This window comes from Callorhinus ursinus, unplaced genomic scaffold (genome assembly GCF_003265705.2).
Source record: "Callorhinus ursinus isolate GAN/ISIS: 27379988/994484 unplaced genomic scaffold, GSC_fseal_2.0 scaffold21, whole genome shotgun sequence".
Classification (NCBI taxonomy): domain Eukaryota; kingdom Metazoa; phylum Chordata; class Mammalia; order Carnivora; family Otariidae; genus Callorhinus; species Callorhinus ursinus.
In genome coordinates this window covers 14,165,005-14,184,061 of record NW_027397083.1, presented here as the reverse complement: position 1 = coordinate 14,184,061, position 19,057 = coordinate 14,165,005, and the positions used below count along the sequence as shown (strand labels likewise).

The window sequence follows — 19,057 nt, the reverse complement described above, 5'->3', positions numbered from 1 at the left end:
TTTTTTTCTTTTGATTGGTAAGATCCTTTCCTCTATTAGGCAGGGATGATGAGGACTGATCATTTAGATCCAATCAGAAATTAACCTAGTATGAAGCAAGACCGAAGCTGATTCTTCTAGAGGGGTCTCGAAATTCAAGTACCAGAAACCTAACAAAATCCCTCTTTGATTTTCAACAATCTCCAAAATCCCCACCCAACTTCCTATACCTCCATAATTGTAAGACTGGGAAACTGTGAGTTTTAGAGGCTTTGAAATCACCAAGTTTTTTGAAGCTGCAAAATGACAACATCCCAAGATCTTCTGCTTTCCAGTCTTGCCCTAGTCTCTGCTTGCTCAGCACAACTTCGCTGAAGAGAATAGTTGGTAGAAAGGAAAGTCTTTACTCTGGGGTCTCCTTTAGACGCAAGTTCAGCCACCCACCCACAGATTATCACAAGCCTGGCTAGCCCCGCCTCCTTCTCTGGCTGGCCCCGCCTCCTTCTCTGGTTGATCCCGCCCTTCACTGCCCTGCCCTCAGCCTCATAGCTGGCCCCTGGTATGAAGCATCCTGGATCACTATGCAGGAAGAACTTACTCCTCTGGAGTGTAGATTTTTTTAGATTTTGTGTTCACAGATACTTGATGGTTTAAAGAAGACTGAATTTTCCTCGGTTTAGCAAGTGATTTCTTGCTGTTTGAGCAGCAAGGAAGACCTTTTCCATGTTCTCCTACATCTTAGCCAGGAACTGAGCAATGATTGATGAGTTCTTTGACAACATTAAATCCTCTGCAAAGGCTCAGACATGAATTCCCTGCAGTCAGAGCTTCAGCTATATAAAGTATTTGATATATATATAAATACACCTAATATGTATATATGTAATGTATATAATTTTCATATAATTGTATATGAAATGTAAAATGTTATTTACCATACAATCCTTGTTCTGGGCAGATTACCTCTCCATGTCCAGTATATACTGTCTTGTCCCTAGGGAATTCTACTTTATTATTTTTCCTCTCCGTCTGGCCCTACGGATGAAGATGATTTTCTTCTCGAACAAGAAAAAGAAAAGGAAGAGCTCACTTCATGGCTCTGGGTTAGTAGTAATAAGAATAGTGGCCACCATTTATTGAGCATTTACTATGAACCAGGCTCCATATTAAGGGATGTACAGACCGTGCTTCATTTAACCCTCACAAAGATCCACAGAGGACCACCATTATCATCCCATTCTGTAAATGAGCAAACTGAGATTTATAAAGATTGAGTAACTTTGCCCAAAGTCACAGAGGGAATAAGAGATTCAAATCCAGATCCTACTGGTTCCAAACCCAGCGGTTAACCACCAAATAATGGTGGTTATAATGGTCCCCGGTTTGGATCCACATGGGCCTCGTTCCTTTCCTGGAAGTGTGAGGACACGTAAGTCCAAGACAAGAGGAGGCAGTTTTCAGTGACTCCTCCCAGATGATCCCATGGTTCCCTGGGAAGACAGCTCCATATGTCGGTAACACACAGCTTTGTGGGCCTTTCGCTCTCTCTCTCTCTCTTTAAAATTTGCTCTTAATCATTCCCCATTTATGGCTCAAGGACCAGCCGACACAAATCATCATCCTCTCTGATATTCTAGCCCCACACATTTAGGTATGGCTCATGGCCAGCCCCTCTGCTCTACCCAAAATATGGCTAAGAAGATAAAATGTATTAAGGGTCTACAATCTCTCCCCATAAATCCTCTCTCATCTGGGTTGACTTGCTAACTTTCCAGCCCCTAAATTCTCCACAGTCTGGAAGTCTGGGTCACTGCAACGTGAGCTGGAAGTGTGGCATCCTGGGTATCTCTTAGGCCCTCTCATTGCTCATCTCATTTTGGTGGCTAAAACACAGCCTGAGGGCCACGTTGAGTAAGCTGCCCTCTGAAGCTCAGTGGACTGGTTCCACTTAAGACATCCACCTTCCATTTACGAAGCTTTGGGACGAAGCCTTGATTTTGACTTTAAGTATCAGCACCTCTCATAGCCAGCATCCAGATCCCCGTTCCTAAATACTATTCCGCACAAAAGGAACCAGGATTCATAGAGAAATGGCTGGTTCTAGGACCTAGACACAATCAAGGCGAACTTGAAACATTTCGGGGGCGGGGGGGGGGGAGCAGAGGGAAAGCAAGCAATTGCCTAAAGAATGATGCTGTAGAGCTGGCTTGAAGGCTCTTCACTGGCCAATTCTGGGACCATTTGAGCATCAAAAAGAAAAATGATGATAACATTACAAAATGTAGAAAAAAATTTAAATTCATGAGTTCATAGTGCCATAAAAGAGAGAGAAAGTTAGATGTGAGAAAATGATTATTGGTGGATCCGGGTGAAGCACCTATGAATGTACTATTCTTTCAACTCTTGGTAAATATAAAATTTTTTCAAAATAAAAAGTCGGGGGAAGGAAGAAAGAATCAGCTCCTTTCCATAGCCTGGATATTCTGAACTTAACTAAACCAATCTTCCTGGGGCAAGACGACGTGAATGAAGTCCTCTCCTGGGCTCAGTGACCTCCAGCCCTTCTCCTCTTATCTTGGGTAATATAACCTGCCAATGGTTAAAAAATGAATCAATCACACAAGGGGTTCTAAGACCGTCGTAAGTTAGGCTAATGCTAATTATCACAGAGATTTGTCAAGGACAGTGAGCAAATAGAGGGGCTCTAACATCTGCTCAGTACTGAAATCTCTATAATTAAATATAAAATAGTCTGATCCTCTCTGGCATTTGCCTGTCGCTTCTGCTTCCCAGGTTCTATAGGGCACCCAAGAAAAAATGCCAGGGCTCTACAGATGCTACTCAGCAGGAAGCCGTCCTTCAGGATTAAACAGCCAGAAAGGATCACTTGGGTGCCATCTACTGGCTAAACGCTTGCACTGCCTCAGCCAGGAATAGGCCGCCAAGTGTTCCGCTCCCTATTAACAGAAGCAGGCGGCACAGGATGCAGCCTCAGGCAGGCATTCAACAAAGGGGGAAATGAATTACTTCCTCCTTTGATTTCCCCTCACGTTTATTCAATGCCAATAGGAGGTGCAGGTGATCAGAACCTAATGTCTTCGTATGGTCCAGCCCCGTTTCCACAGATGGACTGCAAACTTGGTGAGGGCTCATTGTTCTCCCTGATGACCAACCCATAAGAAATGCTCCATAAATGCTTATGGCTGGGATCAAATAACACACAGTGTGTGCAAAGAGGCTTTCAGAACAAGCATAGTGAAACTGAACAAGCGTAACTGAACCAACGGAGAATGAGAGAGGAATCTGACCATTATTCTGTTTGTTTCATAGCACTGACCACATTCCCATTTTTTTTTTTTTTTTTTTTTTTGGTCTCTCCTCTCTAAATTGCAAGCTCCAGAATTGCAGGGACCACGTGTGTCTCGCCCATCATTGTACATCCAGCACCTAGGAGCATCCATTCAAGAAATATGTTTTGAATGGATGGGTAGAAAAAGGAATAATGCTCTCTGCTCTCTTTCCTAGGGACGATGACCAGTTGCCTTGAGCCAGTTCTGCTATCCTCAAGAAAGCCCTGATTCTAGACATGGACACCATCACTACCCAACCAGTCAGACTCCATATACAGCCAACTTTTACCTGGAGGCCAAACCCAAGACTCTGCCAATGGGTGTTACTGGGAAAGGCACATGTACCAGATTTCCCTGGGCGACTGCTATCCTCTGTCTTGTTACTACTTGCTTTAGCACTCTCCTACAGGCGAATATTCTTCCCTTTCTCTGCCCTGTCCCCTAAACAAACTCATTTATTTATACAGAGCAACTGGAGTACTGTTTAGGAAATATCTGTACCCCTCCTCCTTGGGATGGTGTATACTTCCCTACTTGACTGATCTGGGGCTCAGCCAAGTTCGTGGATATGATGTGAGCAGAGGCCTTAAATGTGCCTGTGTGTTTGGCTTGGCCCCTAGTGTTTTTGCAACCCACCCTGAGAAGAATATGTCCCAAGGAGCTGCTCTTCTTTGGGCTAAGCCCTGAAGCTGGAGTGCAACGCACGCTAACCCAGCTGAAATCAGCTGAACCCCAACCAACCCACAGACCCATGATAACGGAAAATAAACATTTGTCCTTTTGAGATGGGTTTGTTACACAGAAGAAAAATGACTGGTTTAGATGAGCACATTATCACCCCTACCTCCGAAAGCTTTCACTTGGAAATTCTGTCCTATGACCACAATACTCCTCCTGCCTCCATGTTCAACTACTTTATTACCACTCCGCCTACTTTTCCATCCCACTGACACCACTAGTCCTCTCCCTTCTCCAGGCTCTTTCTGGTTTCATGTCCTCCCCAGTAGGGACAACCATGTCTCAGCCAACTCTGGGATTCACCAAATGACTGGTTTTATTCACCTCTGCTCCCATGCTGCTAGAGAGCATGCCCCACTGGCCAGGCGGCATCACCTCTACAGGAAATCCAGCCTCCACTGGGTCCTCAGTCTTGCTTGGGCAAGCTTTAATTTATTATGAGCTGGTGCCTCTCCTTGGTCCTCCCGTGGCCATTCCAAACCTCTGGTATTCTCAAGTGACAGCCATACGTCCACTCTTGCTCTCAGCAGAGATTTCACTTCCCACTGGGGGCCCCACCAGCGGAGGTAGGATGCTACCGTGGTTAAGAACAAGAGGTCTCGAATCACAGAGACTTTGGCGTCTTCCTGTTTTACCCACAGATGAGCAAAGGCATAGCTCGGCCATCACCCCTTTCCGCAACCTCTTCTGTCCCTGCCTCCCCGGGATTAGCTGTTCTCTGGTCTCTGGTCTGGAGCATTCAGCCATACCCTAGTTCACAGCCTTTCCTTGGCTTCTCAGTGCACTTAGAATAACATCTAAACACTTTACCAACTTTCCCTGCTTCTAAGGTCATGGGTGAGCTGACGCCGGCAGATGGCTCCACCCCAGACTACAACCCCGTTCACTCACACAGAAAAAGAGCCACCTCCCACATCCAAAGGGGAGAAAACCCCAAAGTTATCTCCTATACCACAAAGGTCAATGTGAAATCTAAAACTGTGTGTTATATCTCTAATTATGTCTTTCTTAAACTTCCACTGAAAGTAGTTTTATTTCTCGACCACCCACCAGCTTGGCAATTAAGGAGCATATAGAATAATAATGACATATTTACTGCATTAGTTGAGCTTTTACTATGTGCCAGACAAAGCATTAAGTGCTTCACAGGCATTATCTCACCGAATTCCTGAAACAACCCTATGAGGTAGCATTACTCCCACTGTAAAGAAAAGGAAACAAAGCTGAGCAAGGTTAAAAGACTTGGCCAAGCGCACAATGCTAGTGACTGGCAAAAGTATTAAACCCAGGTGTGTCGGGGCGCCTAGGTGGCTCAGTCGTTAAGCGTCTGCCTTCGGCCTCATGTCATGATCCCGGAGTCCTGGGATCGAGTCCCGCATCGGGCTCCTTGCTCTGCGGGGAGTCTGCTTCTCCCTCTGCCTGCCGCTCCCCCTGCTTGTGTTCCCTCTCTCGGTGTGTGTCTCTCTCTCTCTGTCAAATAAATAAATAAAATCTTAAAAAAAAAAACCCAGGTGTGCATCATTCCAGAGCTTGGACTCTTGATCCTTATGCTATACCATCTCCCGGAACAGCTGCCAAAGGAAGACCAGGGTTAAATCCCACAGCTAACCTACCTAGAAGATCATCTACCAACTACTAAATTAAGTTTTCCAGAACCCGCCGAAAATGACATTGGAGTTTTAGAGCCACAACCAAGACCAGCACTTTTAAAAATTATCTGTATTCTGGATAATTTAACTCCCAGGTTCATCCGAAAATACCAATACACCCCTTCTCCTCCAGGTAGAGCTCAGGTCCTTGGCTGCAGACCACACAGCTCATCCTTTGCCTGAGACTCTCGAAACTCATGGCATTTTGCTACAGGTTGGATCAGGCAAAGAAGACCAATAGTACTCCGTCTTCCATCTCTGTAAACTGGAAATATCATTCATAAGAGGGAATTTGCTCAGAGTGTCAGCTCATCCTGGCTGCTTCTGATTCAAACAGGGAGCATACAACATAGGCTTAACAAAATAACAGTTTGTACATTGCTCCAGATCCCGACTCTCAGAGGGATACTCACTGTTGGGGCGCTGCAGAGGGGAGTTCGAAACTGAGGTTAGAGTCCCACTCCAGATTCAGAGGATTACTGAAACTCAGAGGGGAACCCTAGTAAAGATTAAGTAATTCTTAGAGATGAAGTCAAACCCAGAAAGAATCCCTTTCCTGGGACAGGTGGCATGCTGACAATTTGATGTGGGTTCCAGGAATTGAACTCAGGAGTCCAGAAATTTACCAATAGAAATTCATATTGAAAACACACTCCAGGACTTAGCATATTTAAAGCCTTATTCACTGCTTGCTGACCACTGCTAACACACAACTGCTTCTGGAATGGACATGAGGCCTGCTGTGTGCAGAATGTCTTGGCTGCAATTAGGAGAAAGGAGAAGATTTAAGAGCAGACATAAACCTCCTGTCGCCAGTTCCAAACAGATGTCCACAATCCACACCCAGCAGATGGAAACACGTCTTTGTTTTTTATAGTCTTACCTAGAAAGCCCTCTGACCAAAGCTTTCCAGAACTCAGATTCCAACCAGCTAAACCTCAGTCTGTTGCAAGCGGAGCCTTGAAAGCAGCATGCACCAGAAGGGGGAGCTGCCTCGGGGTCTACTCACGCATGCAGTCTCCTCCGTACCAGCCCGCGCGGCACTCTGCGCAGTAGACCCCCTTCACGTAGAAGTCATCCAGCGTGCCCCCCCACGAGCCATTTCGGCAGGTCTTGCAGTTTTCAAAGATGGTACAACCTGAAACATGTCCCAGCACAAGGGTGTTAGATTATGCACTTGCAGGTTCTGATGGGCGGCATGTGAGAGCAACTGGACCTTCTCAGGGCCTCCCCTCCACCGAGGTCCTCTGCCCCTAGAAAGGTGCCAGAGCCCTTGGGAAAAAATGCTCATTCCTAGGAAAATGCCAGAGTCACAAGAATTCGCAGCGAGGAGTCTAGGAGGGTGGCCTGAACCATCTTCCAAGTCGGTGGCTGACGTTCCACATGCTTATCATGGAATATTGAGAAAATTCAGACAAGCAAAGAGCATGAAATTAAAAACACCTAAAGGTCCATCACCTGGGAACAACCACTGGTAACACACTCTCTCTGTGTATACAGAAAAACAATTTTTTAAAAATTAGACTTATGCTATATACTGTACATTCTGTTTTTGTCACTTACTTTTTCAGGTCATAATAGAGAGTATCTTCCTGTTCCATCAAATATTCTTCTATGACCTATACTTCTATAACCAAAGTATGCCATTGGAAACAACCTTAATGCCTAACAACGGGCTTACCCTGGAAAGTGCCGGGCTGCCCCCACTAGCAGGCCACACCAAAGAGAGCTGAGTGGTTCCCAGGTAATGGTCATTTTTATAACATGGTCTCTTGGGGCAGGGGGGTGGGAGGAGACAGTGATGAAAGAGATAATCCAATCCCACTTATCAAAATGGAAAACTACGTTCTGGCTCTGCCATTGTCCAGCTGTGTTTCCTTAAGCAAACTACTTAAGGTCTCTGTGCCCCAATGTCATCATCTGTAAAAAAAAAAAAAATGGTTAAAAATTGTACCTGCCTCTTAAGGTTGTTTTAAAAATTAAATTAACATATATAAGGGGCCTGGCACATAGTACATACACCCCAAATATGAACTATGATTCTTATTCTGCGTTCTCATACCTCCACTTGGCTTATCCCTACCATTGCATATTTCATGCTCAATCTTAACTGCCTATTATCTGTTTTCCTATAACAGACTGAAGTCAGGAACTGCATCTTGTTCAACAATATATCCCCAGCACTTAATATAATATCTGCAACATAGCGAGTATTCAATAAATACTATTTGAGTGAATGAATAATGGACATATGGATGGATGGATGAACTGCTAATCCGGGCTTCTCAACCTTTTGAAATAACTGGCATTTCCTTGAGCTGACAGCACACTTCTTTGATTTTGGCTGAAATTAGGTTTTCCTTGGCCTGTAGTGTAGACATGCAGCATATGTCTGTGTGGTTTCTGGAGGACAGAGGCTCACAGTCCTCTCCTTGCACACCACCCTGACATGGCTTCCCTGTCCCAGGGCTTCTTCCCACCAGAGAAGAGCTGCTAACATGGTTCATCAGATTCCAGTAAGTCATGTGGCCCACAACTGGGTCCCAGTGGAGGCACTGTGCTTTCTAAAGGCCATCTTCACCCACGTGCCACTTTCCCCTCTTTGGTTGCCTATCCACTGTGCCACTGAGGAGGCAAAAGGACTCAGAGCGTGCACCCAGTGACCCTGCCAACCCTCTCTCTCAGCCCAGTAATTTCAAGGCCTTTAGGTCCCAAGCCACAAAAACCAGCCAGGTGATGAAGGTGAACAAGGCTGTCACGAAAATACACTCAGGAGCTCACAGCATTGCCACAAAAGCCAGAGGACCGAGTTCAGAGCTACGTAGCCTAGAACCACATGAAAATACACAGGAAACTGGGTCCACAGAAAGCCCCAGGTCTGCTGGAGACCACTGACATCACTACTGACATCCCCAGCATGGTGCCCCCCGGATGTTGGTCTGCCTGCAACCACCGCCACTGGCAGAGATGCTTGGTTGTCTACCATGATGAGCGAAATAACAGAAATTCTAAAACCATGCTGAGATCCCATTTCTCACCCTTGAGGTTGGCAAAAATCCACAATGATCTGTGTTGCAAGGCTTTGGAGAAACAGCGCCCTCACACCCGGCTGCTGTAAATGCTAAGTGCAAGGGGGACAAGGCAAAGTTGACAAGGTGACATACGCACCTCTCTTGGACTCAGCAATCTCTCTCCCAGGGACCTGCCCCAAAGAACACTGCAAAAATATGAAATGATGTAGGCCTAAGGCAATTCGCTATAGTATTATTTGTAAGATCAAAAGGCTGGAAACAACCCAAATACTCATAAACTATAGCAATCCACACAATGCAGTTATATACAACTGTAAAAATAAATGAAAAAAAAAAGGCTTTATACTCTCAGAGAGTGATCTCCAGCAGATACTGTTAAGAGAAAAAAAGCAAGGTAGTTAGCATTGTTTATTGTAGGCTATCTTTTGTGCAAGAAGGGGAAAGATATATAAATGTATATATAAATGTATATTTGCTTATGTTGTCATATATAGAAAACAGATGGAAACAATAAATCTATCTATATATCAAGTAGGTGATATAAACCCCCACAGACAAAAGGACAACATCAGTTGGCTTTAAAACATAGAATTTTGACTATACATATTGAGTGGGATATATATAGTCTAAGGTCAATAAAAACCATAATCATCAGTGGTCTTGTTAGTATTAATGGTGCTATTGCAAACAAAATCAGTGCTATTGCTATTTTGTGCAATTACATCATGCTATAAGACAAAGCAATAAGTGATCGGGTTAATATTATTAGGAAACAGGATGTCCACCATGATGGAAAAGACATACAAATATAAAATTAACAAAGTTAATTAAACAACGCTGGAGTATTATTACATTTGAACTTGAGTATCAGCATAGACTCATTTTTTTAAAAAATATCTATTTCCTAGCCCCATCCACTTTAAAGAAATAAATAAATAATAGCCCTAGTAAAACGATGACAGTCCAGTAACAAGGAACACATTAGATGCCCAGAGTGTGGCCTCAGATCAGAACTCCTTAGAGAGATGGCCGATTCCAGGCCTGGAGCCAAAAATACACAAGTAGAGTCTGAAATATCTCGTCACGTAGGAAATCAAGGAAGTTTTCAAACACTAGTGTGGTCTTGTCTGAAGAACACAGGACCCAGAGGGGTCCCCAGGGTCCTGAGATGGGGGGGATGCATGTATGAAAATGAATCATGACTGCATTGGATTAAACCACATAAATAAAAGTACCTAAGTTCATAATCTTACACACACACACACACACACACACACACACACACACACACACTTTGATCACCAAAAGGGACTGCTAGGGTATCAACTCACTATCTTGAACATTAGAAAAAGAAAAGAAGCCTTTAGGTAGCCTTCCCTTTCAGGGTAACCAGCTCTTCACTACTTAGATCCAAAGATCATTCCCAGCACCGCTCAAGGGGGTGGGAACGGGTGCCTCCTGGATGACATAACAGGAAGCTATTGGGTGCAGCTGAGGCAGGTGGTGACTGCCGTCTGTACAATGCAGTAAGAAGCAAACACCACCTCTTGAGTTCTCTTACTTATCATATCATAAAACCAAAGCCCCGCCCTCACCCCAACGGTGACCGCTAGGCTTTTGAAAATATTGAAAATAGTTCAAAGACTTTAATACAACTGCCAAGGACCCCTAGTCGGGAGATCTTGGTTAAGCTCTCAAAATGACCCTATAAAATTTGGAGGCATTCCTCCACTATGTCCCTACAAAGCACACTCACCATCAGGGAATTGGGGCAGTGAATTTCTTTTCTAAATCAAATGTACAAAGGCTATATACTAAGGTCACTCCAATTTTCAAATTCAGCATTGCTTGCTCTCTTCTAAGAAGGAAGATGGTTTAAAAGTACTATTTGTTTACTTGAGTCCCATTTGCTTTCCACTTCTATAGCTTCCCGCAAAAGAAAGTTCCTGGCAGTTATGTGCGTCATTTTTGTAATGTTTGTAAAAGAAGGGGAAAGGCAGAAATGAGAGAAATTCCCCCAAACACACTTTTGACATCTTTTCTGTCTTCAGCCTAAGGAAAGTGTGTTAGAAACTCTCTGTGTCCTCCTTTTGATCCGGCCTAACAGGGAAAGGTAAGGCTCCCCTGGGAAAAGTCAGATATGCCAGGCAGCAGGTAGGAAAGCACCTAGAAATTGTTCAATGACCTGCTAATCACGCTGGAAACATCTTCAGTCTGAGGCTGTGTCCACACGGGCCTCCAGGCAGATAGGCACTTCAGTGAAAAAGGACAATCACTGTCCCCTGGATGGTGGGGACAGAGAGCAAAGGAATGCACACTGTGTCCCGCTTCACCCTCAGATGCTCTCCTATTACTGGGACCACCTCCTCAAAGTCCAACTCTGAGCCAGAGCATCATGCTTGATCTCTGCTCTTCCTTTCCCCATGCAGCCAATCTCAAATTGTTGTCAATTCCACTCCCTTGCATATCTCTGAAATCCTTCCACCTCTCTCCATCCACAGGGCTTCTTCATTCATTAAGGTCCCCGTGACCCCCCCCCCTGCCTTCTGTCCTGCCCTTCCTCCAATCCTTTCTCCATACTGCAGCCACAGAGGAAATCAGCTCTCATGTCTTTACACAAAGATCTCTGATGTTGCTAAAATAGCTTCAGGAGATAGCCTGAAGTCATCGCACAGCTTGCAAAGCCTTTCAGGGTCTGGCCCTGTTCTCTCCCTGAGATTGTTCTCTTATAATCTTTTCTTTTTGTCTCTCTATCACTCTCCATGTTTCTCATCTCTCTCTCTCTCTCTCACACACACACACACACACACACACCCCTTTGGCCAGACCAAGGAACAAGGAACATGCAATTCCCAAAACCCGATGTTTTCTCTCACCACAGGGCCTTAGCACATGCTCTCTTCTATGGCTTGATCTCTCTACCAGATCCCCTCCACCCTGTTCAGTTTGCTGCTTCCATCTTCGGCACACATATCACCTCCTCCAGGAAGCCTCCGCCGCCTCCACCGCCATCCACACTCCCATGGTACCTCATGCTTCTCTCTCACAGCGCTCACTGCACTGTATTGCAGCTGCCTGCTTACTTCTCCATCTCCCCGGCCAGGCTGCAAGCTTGGGAAATGCAGGGAATTTGTCTTTTATTTAAATCATTGTATTCCCAGTATCTGATATGGTCCATAGGGGCTGCTGAGTCTTTCGTTAAATGAATGAGTGAGTGGATGAATTCACAGCCTTATTAGGGTAATGGTGAAAAGGGTCCTAATTTTTCTACTCCCTCTGCCTGAAGTTAGAACAGTCAGGATTATGCCACTTTCAACATCATGGCCTCGTAGCCTCTGATACCTGCCTGCCCAAAGTTAAGCGTGCAGCCTCTTCCCATTCACGACCTCAGAAAACATGAAGGCAGCCTGAGGCCCCCATTCCCCACTCACCTGGGTGAATGAGGCAGGAGTCACACTCATTCTCCTCGTTCCTGCAGCAAGGGATGGTGTAACCCACTACTTCCTTCTTTCCGGGGCAGACGCACTCAATCTGATCGTATTCACAGCACTCCCGACACATGATATTCCACTCGGCTCCAGGGCAGGCTTCATTAATAACTGTGTACTCTGAAATGGGAACCAGCAGCTGAAGACAGAGGTTCTGGTAGGAAGCAGTAAGACCCATAAGTACCCTGTAGCCACAAAGCTACCTTGCCTTACAAATGCATCGCCCTGCCCGAATGATAGAGAAGGCCCTGTGAATTCTTCCTAGGCCAGTGTCTCCAAAGTAGGGTGGCCTAACCTGAAGGGTGTTCAAAACCATCCACTGGGGCACAGATGAAATTCTGTTAAAAATAGTTTCATTTTTATTTTTTAAATAAAAAAAAACAAGGAAAAGAACTCATGTTTTATCAATATATAATCTAAGTGGATAGGCACATAAATAATTTATAAACAAGCATACATTTCTTGAGGGTCTATGTTCATTTCTATTTTTGCTGGGGTATATCAGGCTGCTGTTTACAGCTACATGGGTCACGCACTGCACAACTTCCAGGAGGAACCATCCAACTGAACGACTGTCCAGCACAGCCCAGGCACTGGAGCCACCAAACAAGTTTGGAGAACACTCTCTAGATTAGGCCATTCAAGTTCAAGGCTAATTGCCAAATAGAGACCATGTCATTTCCTCCAAACTTGGCTCCTCAATTTCGCAGCATGCCATTTTTATCGTATCTTCAAAGCTAAAACCAACAGAAAAGACAAAAAGTATCTTAATTAGTATGTTTGGGAGAATTTCAGTGCTTTACCAGGGTGAACTCATTGGCAGAACTTCATTCAGTCCCCAAATACAACTGAGTGTTCTTTCCCATGAGAAAAAAAAAAGGAGTATTCCTTTCTGGGTAGGACTTCTGTCTTTCTTTCTTTTTTAAAACATACCTTAAGTAAATGAAAAAGAAAAACCATCTGGTAAAATCTATAAGAGGAATCAGTCGGCGGCTGCCCAGGGGAACCCAGTCCAAGAAACAGACTGAGCTTTGATTTACTCTTCTTTCTTCCCCACTCTCCATGTCTAAAAGTTTTGCACAAAGACGATGATTGAAGAAGAAATAGGTCAGATATTTGAGGGAGAAAGTGAATCTGCTCTTGTGTGAAGCCTTTCCTTAAAACCCTGGGCAGGGATCCCCCAACATGCTTTGCAGGTCCACATAAACCCACAGTAGCATCTGCAGTGGCTTCTAACCTCTTGAATTTCACCATTTAGCTTTCTATTTTCCTCCTGTAGATTTGGAAGTCTGAAACTGAGTTGATCATCCTTAATCTGCCAAGTAGAACCGTCTAGAAAAACCATCACCATCTCCTGTCAGCCTCAGGTCATAAGAACATTCTAGCGTCAAAGAAAGGAACCACTTGCAGAATAAGGGACAGTTCCCTAAATGGAATAAATTTAGCTGTATGAAAAATGCTCTTATTTCTTTTTGCACAAACTTTGGCAGACCAGCCAAGATCCTCACACTGGCATTTGGGAACGATTAGGAGAGATTACTGTGATAGTGTCACTAGTGAACACTATCTTTCACACTAGTGAACACACTCCCCCACTACTCTGTGGGCCTCTGCAGGACAGACACCAGGACAGACTTAGCTGAGCTTCCCATGTTTCTGATATCAGCTGGATGATATGAATGACGTCTAAAATGTACACAAGAACTTGATGGTTAAAAGTGAAAAGGGGCAAGAAAAAACACAAGGGTAAATCTCCATTGTATTTGGCAATCAATCCTTAGAAATGACACTTAAACATGAACAACAAAAGAAAAACAGATAAGTTGGACTTTATCACACTTTAAAAATGTTGTGCAGCAAAGGACATTGTCAAGGAAATAAAAAGACAGTCTACAAAATGGGAGATTTGTAGATTAATAAATATGGATTTAATATCAGATTAAATATTTGATATGGGTTTAATATCAAAAATACACAGAGAACTCCTACAACTCAATCACAAAAAGATAAACAACCCAAGTTTTTAAGTAGGCAAGTAGCATGAATAGGTATTTCTCCAAAGAAGATAAACAAATGGCCAATGGCTCAGATGGCTATAAGAAAGGAAAATAACAAGAGTTGGCAAAGATGTAGAGCAACTGGAACCCTCACGTATTGCTGGTGGGAATGGAAACTGACTGATGCAGGTGCTGTGGAAACCGGTAGGGTGGTTCCTTCAAAGGGAAACCTAGGGGTGCCTGGGTGGCTCAGTCGGCCGAGCATCCATCCGACTCTTGGTTTTGACTCTGGTCATGATCTCAGGGTCATGAGATCAAGCCTTGCATTGGGCAGCACGCTCAGAGGAGAGTCTGCTTGAGGATTCTCTCTCCCTCTCCCCTTGCCCCTCCCCAGCTCACAGGTGCACATGTGCTCTCTCTCTCTCTCTAGAATAAATAAATCTTTACAAAAAGAGGAAGGTAAACATAGAAATACCATATGTCCCAGAAATTCTACTCCCATGTATATACCCCAAAAATAAAAAACAGGGACTCGAATGGATACTTGTCTGCCAATGGTCATTACAGCACTATTCCTAATAGCCAAAATGTGGAAAGAGCCCAAGTGTCCATCAAGAGATAAGTGAATAAACAAGATGTGATCTATGATACAACGTTACCCAAGAGTGGGGGATATTACTTAGCCGTGGAGAGGAATGAGACCCTGCTACATGCTACAGTATGGATGAACCACGAAAACACGCCAAGTGCTATGCTATGTGAAAGAAGCCAGTCACGAAAGGACAAAGCTTGTCTTGAAAAAGTTTTGGAAATAGTGGTGATGCTTCACAACACTGGGAATGTAATTAATGCCACTGAGCTGTATACTTTAAATGGTTCATATGGCAAATTTCACATTACACATATTTTGCCACAGTTTTTTTTTTTTTTTTAACATAAAGAAAAGTGAGAGAAAACAAAATGCTTAGAGGCTCAGGCACTGGGGTTAGACAGACCTGGGTTTGGAATGTCACCTCTGCTACTTACGGAGGGTCAGACCTTGGCTGAGTTACTTTACTCACTCAGCTTCCGTTTACGATCCAGTAAAATGAGTACATTTTCTCCAATTCAGGGGCCTGCTTAAAGGACTAAATCAGATCATGTCCATAAAGAGCTTGACACAGTGCCCGGTATGTAATAAGCATTCAATAACTAGTAGCTTATAAAGGAAAAGAGCACAGGACATCCACATTTCCCAAGGATCTTATTTTTTAAATGTATAGCACATCAGTTTCTTACTTAAAATGCTTGTGTTGTTCCCCGCTGCATTTGGAACAAAGCCCAAATGCTCCTTCCACTGAGAACCCCTCACTCCCTATCCCTCCAACCCTTTTCTTGATTACGGTCTCCCACTTTCTACAAGCTTCTCACAACCACCAAGCTCTTGCCCACCTCAAGGCCTTCACATTCGCTTTTCCCACTGCCTCTGTTTCATCCCTTAGGGTTCATTGTAAATGACACCTGCTCAGAGAGGTCGTCAGACTTTCTCACCCAAAGTGCATGCCCCCGCCCACCCCTCCACGCTAATTTCTACCACAGTAACCCAGTCGTTCCCTTGCATAGCCCCTACCACAATTTATACTCACTTTCCATGCTTCCACTTACTTGCTTATTGTCTACGTCCCTTACAGGACCATAAGCTAGTAGGAATCACAACTAACTTGTTCACGACCACAGGGAAGGGTCTGGCACACGAGAAGCACTCTATACATACGTGTTGGATGAACCCGCCTTAACGCTAGACCTATGCTACCCTCTATTCAACAGTCAAATATTTCCATTCACTAGGTCTGGCTTGGAACTACAAGCCAGGGGAGCTGGCTTCACCCCATAATTTCCTAATATCAGAGCTGAGGCACTTTCCGTCCATAGAGAATTACTTGGAATAGCTGGTCCAGCTTGCCTGTCTTGGGTCCAAATCCCTTGTCTCCAGCCCCCAGCTTGTCCAGCAAATATGCCTGTGGGGTGTGGCTCATGTCTTACCCCCTCCCTCTGTTCACCTTAGGGCAAGCACTACATCCTTCTAAGTTTTCTAAGAATTTAGAAACACTAATAACTCCCAGGAGGGCAATGATAGGATAAAAGTAATTTGCAACTTTTATAAGACTTTATATTTAAATGTAGAAGGCCAAGTAACGTCTGCTCTACTCCAACAGAGAGTGAAGCCTATCTCCCCCTAAGCAGCAGGCTTGTTCACCTCTGGCCCAGCCATGGAATATTCTGGATCTCCTTTTTACCCAGGAATTAATTCCCTAAAATGCCTTCATTGGCATTTCTTTTAACGTCAATGAGCAAGCTCCCCTCTGCCCTCCCAAGCCCATTATAGTAACTTTATAGGTAAGGTCCAGGGCATTGTATCATCTTAGCCAAAGGGAATGATCCCTGAAAGCCCATTCTGTCCGGCAGTTCAGCCATCTGGCTCCTTTTCAAGGACTGTGTGTGTGTCATACAGAACAATGGCCCTCCCAAAGATGCCCACATCCTAACCCCCCCAAACTATGAAAATGTTGCCTGATAATGGCAAAATGGATTTTGCAGATGTAACCAATTTAAGGATCTTGAGATGGGAGAAGTATGCTGGATCATCCAGGTGGGCCCAACGTCATCGAAAGGACCCCTATAAAAGGGAGGTAAGGTGGTTAGAGTCAAAAAAGGAGATGTAACTGCAGAAGGAGAGACCAGACTGATGTGCTCTGAAGATGGAGGGAGGGACCACAAGCCAAGGAATGCAGACAGCTTCTGGAAGCCAGAAAAGGCAAGGAGACAGATTCCCTCCTGGAGCCTCCAGAAGGAATGCAGGCCAACCAATACCTTGATTTTAGCCTTAAAAGACTCATTTCAAACTTCCGACCTCCAACACTAGAAGATAGAAATTGTGTGTTTTAAGTTACTAACAAGTCTGTGGTAATTTGTTACAGCACATTTTGAGAATTTGTGTCTTCTCAAAAAAAAAAAAAAAAAAAAGGTTGATCCACAGCAAGTCATTTAACCACTGAGTTTCCCCACTGAGCACAGTGCCAAGAGTATGCGTGAAATGATGAATCCATTCTTTCATTGCACAAGTATTTACCAAGTATCCACGTGCCCCGGTAGGAGGCTGGGTGCTGGGATATGATGGAGAGAAAGACACTGTCCCCAGCCTCATGGAAGTCACGGCTTTACAGAGGAGGTGGCTTTGGGCAAACAGACCCTGCAAATACACAAGCACCAACCATGATAAGGAAAACGTAGGATGCTGAGAACAAATGGATCGTCATAAAGGGGCATTAGCACCAAATCTACAGGACTCATGGGCTCAGGGGGATTTAAATCAAATCACAGGTAGACACCTGTGGAAGTGCTAAGAGGAAGCAATGGTTTTAATGGTTTTGTGACTCGAGCCTGTCCGCTCTGGTCTGGCAAGTCCATCACCCTTCTTTCTCCCCAGCTTCAACAGAGACAAGGAAGTGCTCCCAAAGTATATGTGTAAGAAATAAATAGGTAAGTGAAATGTTCTATAAGAAATATTTAAAGTTGACCACCCGAAGAGATTTAAAAGCACAGTAAGCAGACAAAAGCAATATCCTAGACTTTTTTTCCTCCATTTATTAGAATTATCTTTGCAGAAAGGGCATATTGGTCATTTGGCTTTAGCTGCACAGATTTCAGGGAATTTCAATATGGTGCCAAAGACCAGTTCCAGAAACTAGCATTGGAAGAAGCCCCAAGAGCAGAAGTTACTGAATGTTGTCATGTGTGTATACTCAAGCACGTTAGCATTTGTGTAACTAAAGTGCTTTTATATTGTTTGTGCAATTGAATCTTCAACAGGACCCAGTGAGATCAGTAACATATTTTCTTTTAAGTTAAAAGGATGTAGCCCTGGGTGCCTGAGTGGCTCAGTTGGTTAAGCGACTGCCTTCGGCTCAGGTCGTGATCCTGGAGTCTCGGGATCGAGTCCCGCATCGGACTCCCTGCTCAGCAGGGAGTCTGCTTCTCCCTCGGACCCTCCCCCCTCTCATGCTCTCTCTCTCTCTCTCTCATTCTCTCTCTCAAATAAATCTTAAAAAAAATAAAATAAAAAAAAAAAGGATGTAGCCCTACTTTCTCACTTTACCAGTGAGGAAAAGCACTAGGGAGGAGAAGAAGTAAAGAGAAATGTCAAAGTTTTTCTAGGGAATTAATTCCGGGAGGAAGAGAGGTCAGTGGATTGTGGGCCTAGGGAGCAGGTGAACAAACCTGCAGCTCAGGGGGAAACAGGCCAAGACAACCACCAGCTTGACCAGCTACTGGAGGTGAGCACATCTTACTTTGCTTTCCGCATTTAGGAACAAAGCCTAATAAAAGCAACCAAGGTGTCCCATCAGTGCTTCCCAGGAAAGAAGCACAAAGAAAATGCCCATGACAAAATCAAGCTCAGAGAGTTCTGGGCACCGTGCACATTTATTCATCCCAAGCTCTTCGGTTGGATAAATTTTTTTTTCTTTAATGAAACACAACACATTTTAACATAAAAGATTTCTTATGAGAGCTTCAAAAATAAAGTCATAAATAGAGGAATAAAAACTATTCAGGAATAATGTTAATATTTTGCTGTCCATCTTTCCAGTTGTCTTATTTCAATGGACATATATATCCACATGTAGACACTGACACATGTGGACACATAGTCTTCTTCCCCAAACTGGTAATTACCACATGTAATGTTCGGTGTTAGAAACTGCTTTTTTTTTTCTTTTCTCAGATCAAGGATGTCTTCTCTTGACACTGCATAGTCTTCAAAAGTGGTTTTAAATTGCTGCATAA

At 44.1% G+C, this 19,057-nt stretch overlaps 1 protein-coding gene across 8 annotated transcripts in view; it reads right to left on the bottom strand.

Moving 5' to 3' along the window:
- PAMR1 (peptidase domain containing associated with muscle regeneration 1) overlaps positions 1-19,057 on the bottom strand; it is a 71,961-nt gene that overhangs the window by 40,827 nt on the left and 12,077 nt on the right. For 4 of the 8 annotated variants that reach the window (XM_073904755.1, XM_073904758.1, XM_073904759.1 and 1 more), the window contains 3 exons: positions 12,694-12,973; positions 12,180-12,356; positions 6,726-6,854 (listed from right to left, as the gene is read on the bottom strand). In XM_073904755.1, the coding sequence (XP_073760856.1) occupies positions 6,726-6,854; positions 12,180-12,309 (259 nt within the window). In that variant the 5' untranslated portion in view covers positions 12,310-12,356; positions 12,694-12,973. The remainder of the gene's footprint in view (positions 1-6,725; positions 6,855-12,179; positions 12,357-12,693; positions 12,974-19,057) is intronic. The other 4 variants (XM_073904757.1, XM_073904756.1, XM_025878544.2 and 1 more) reach the window with 2 other exon arrangements.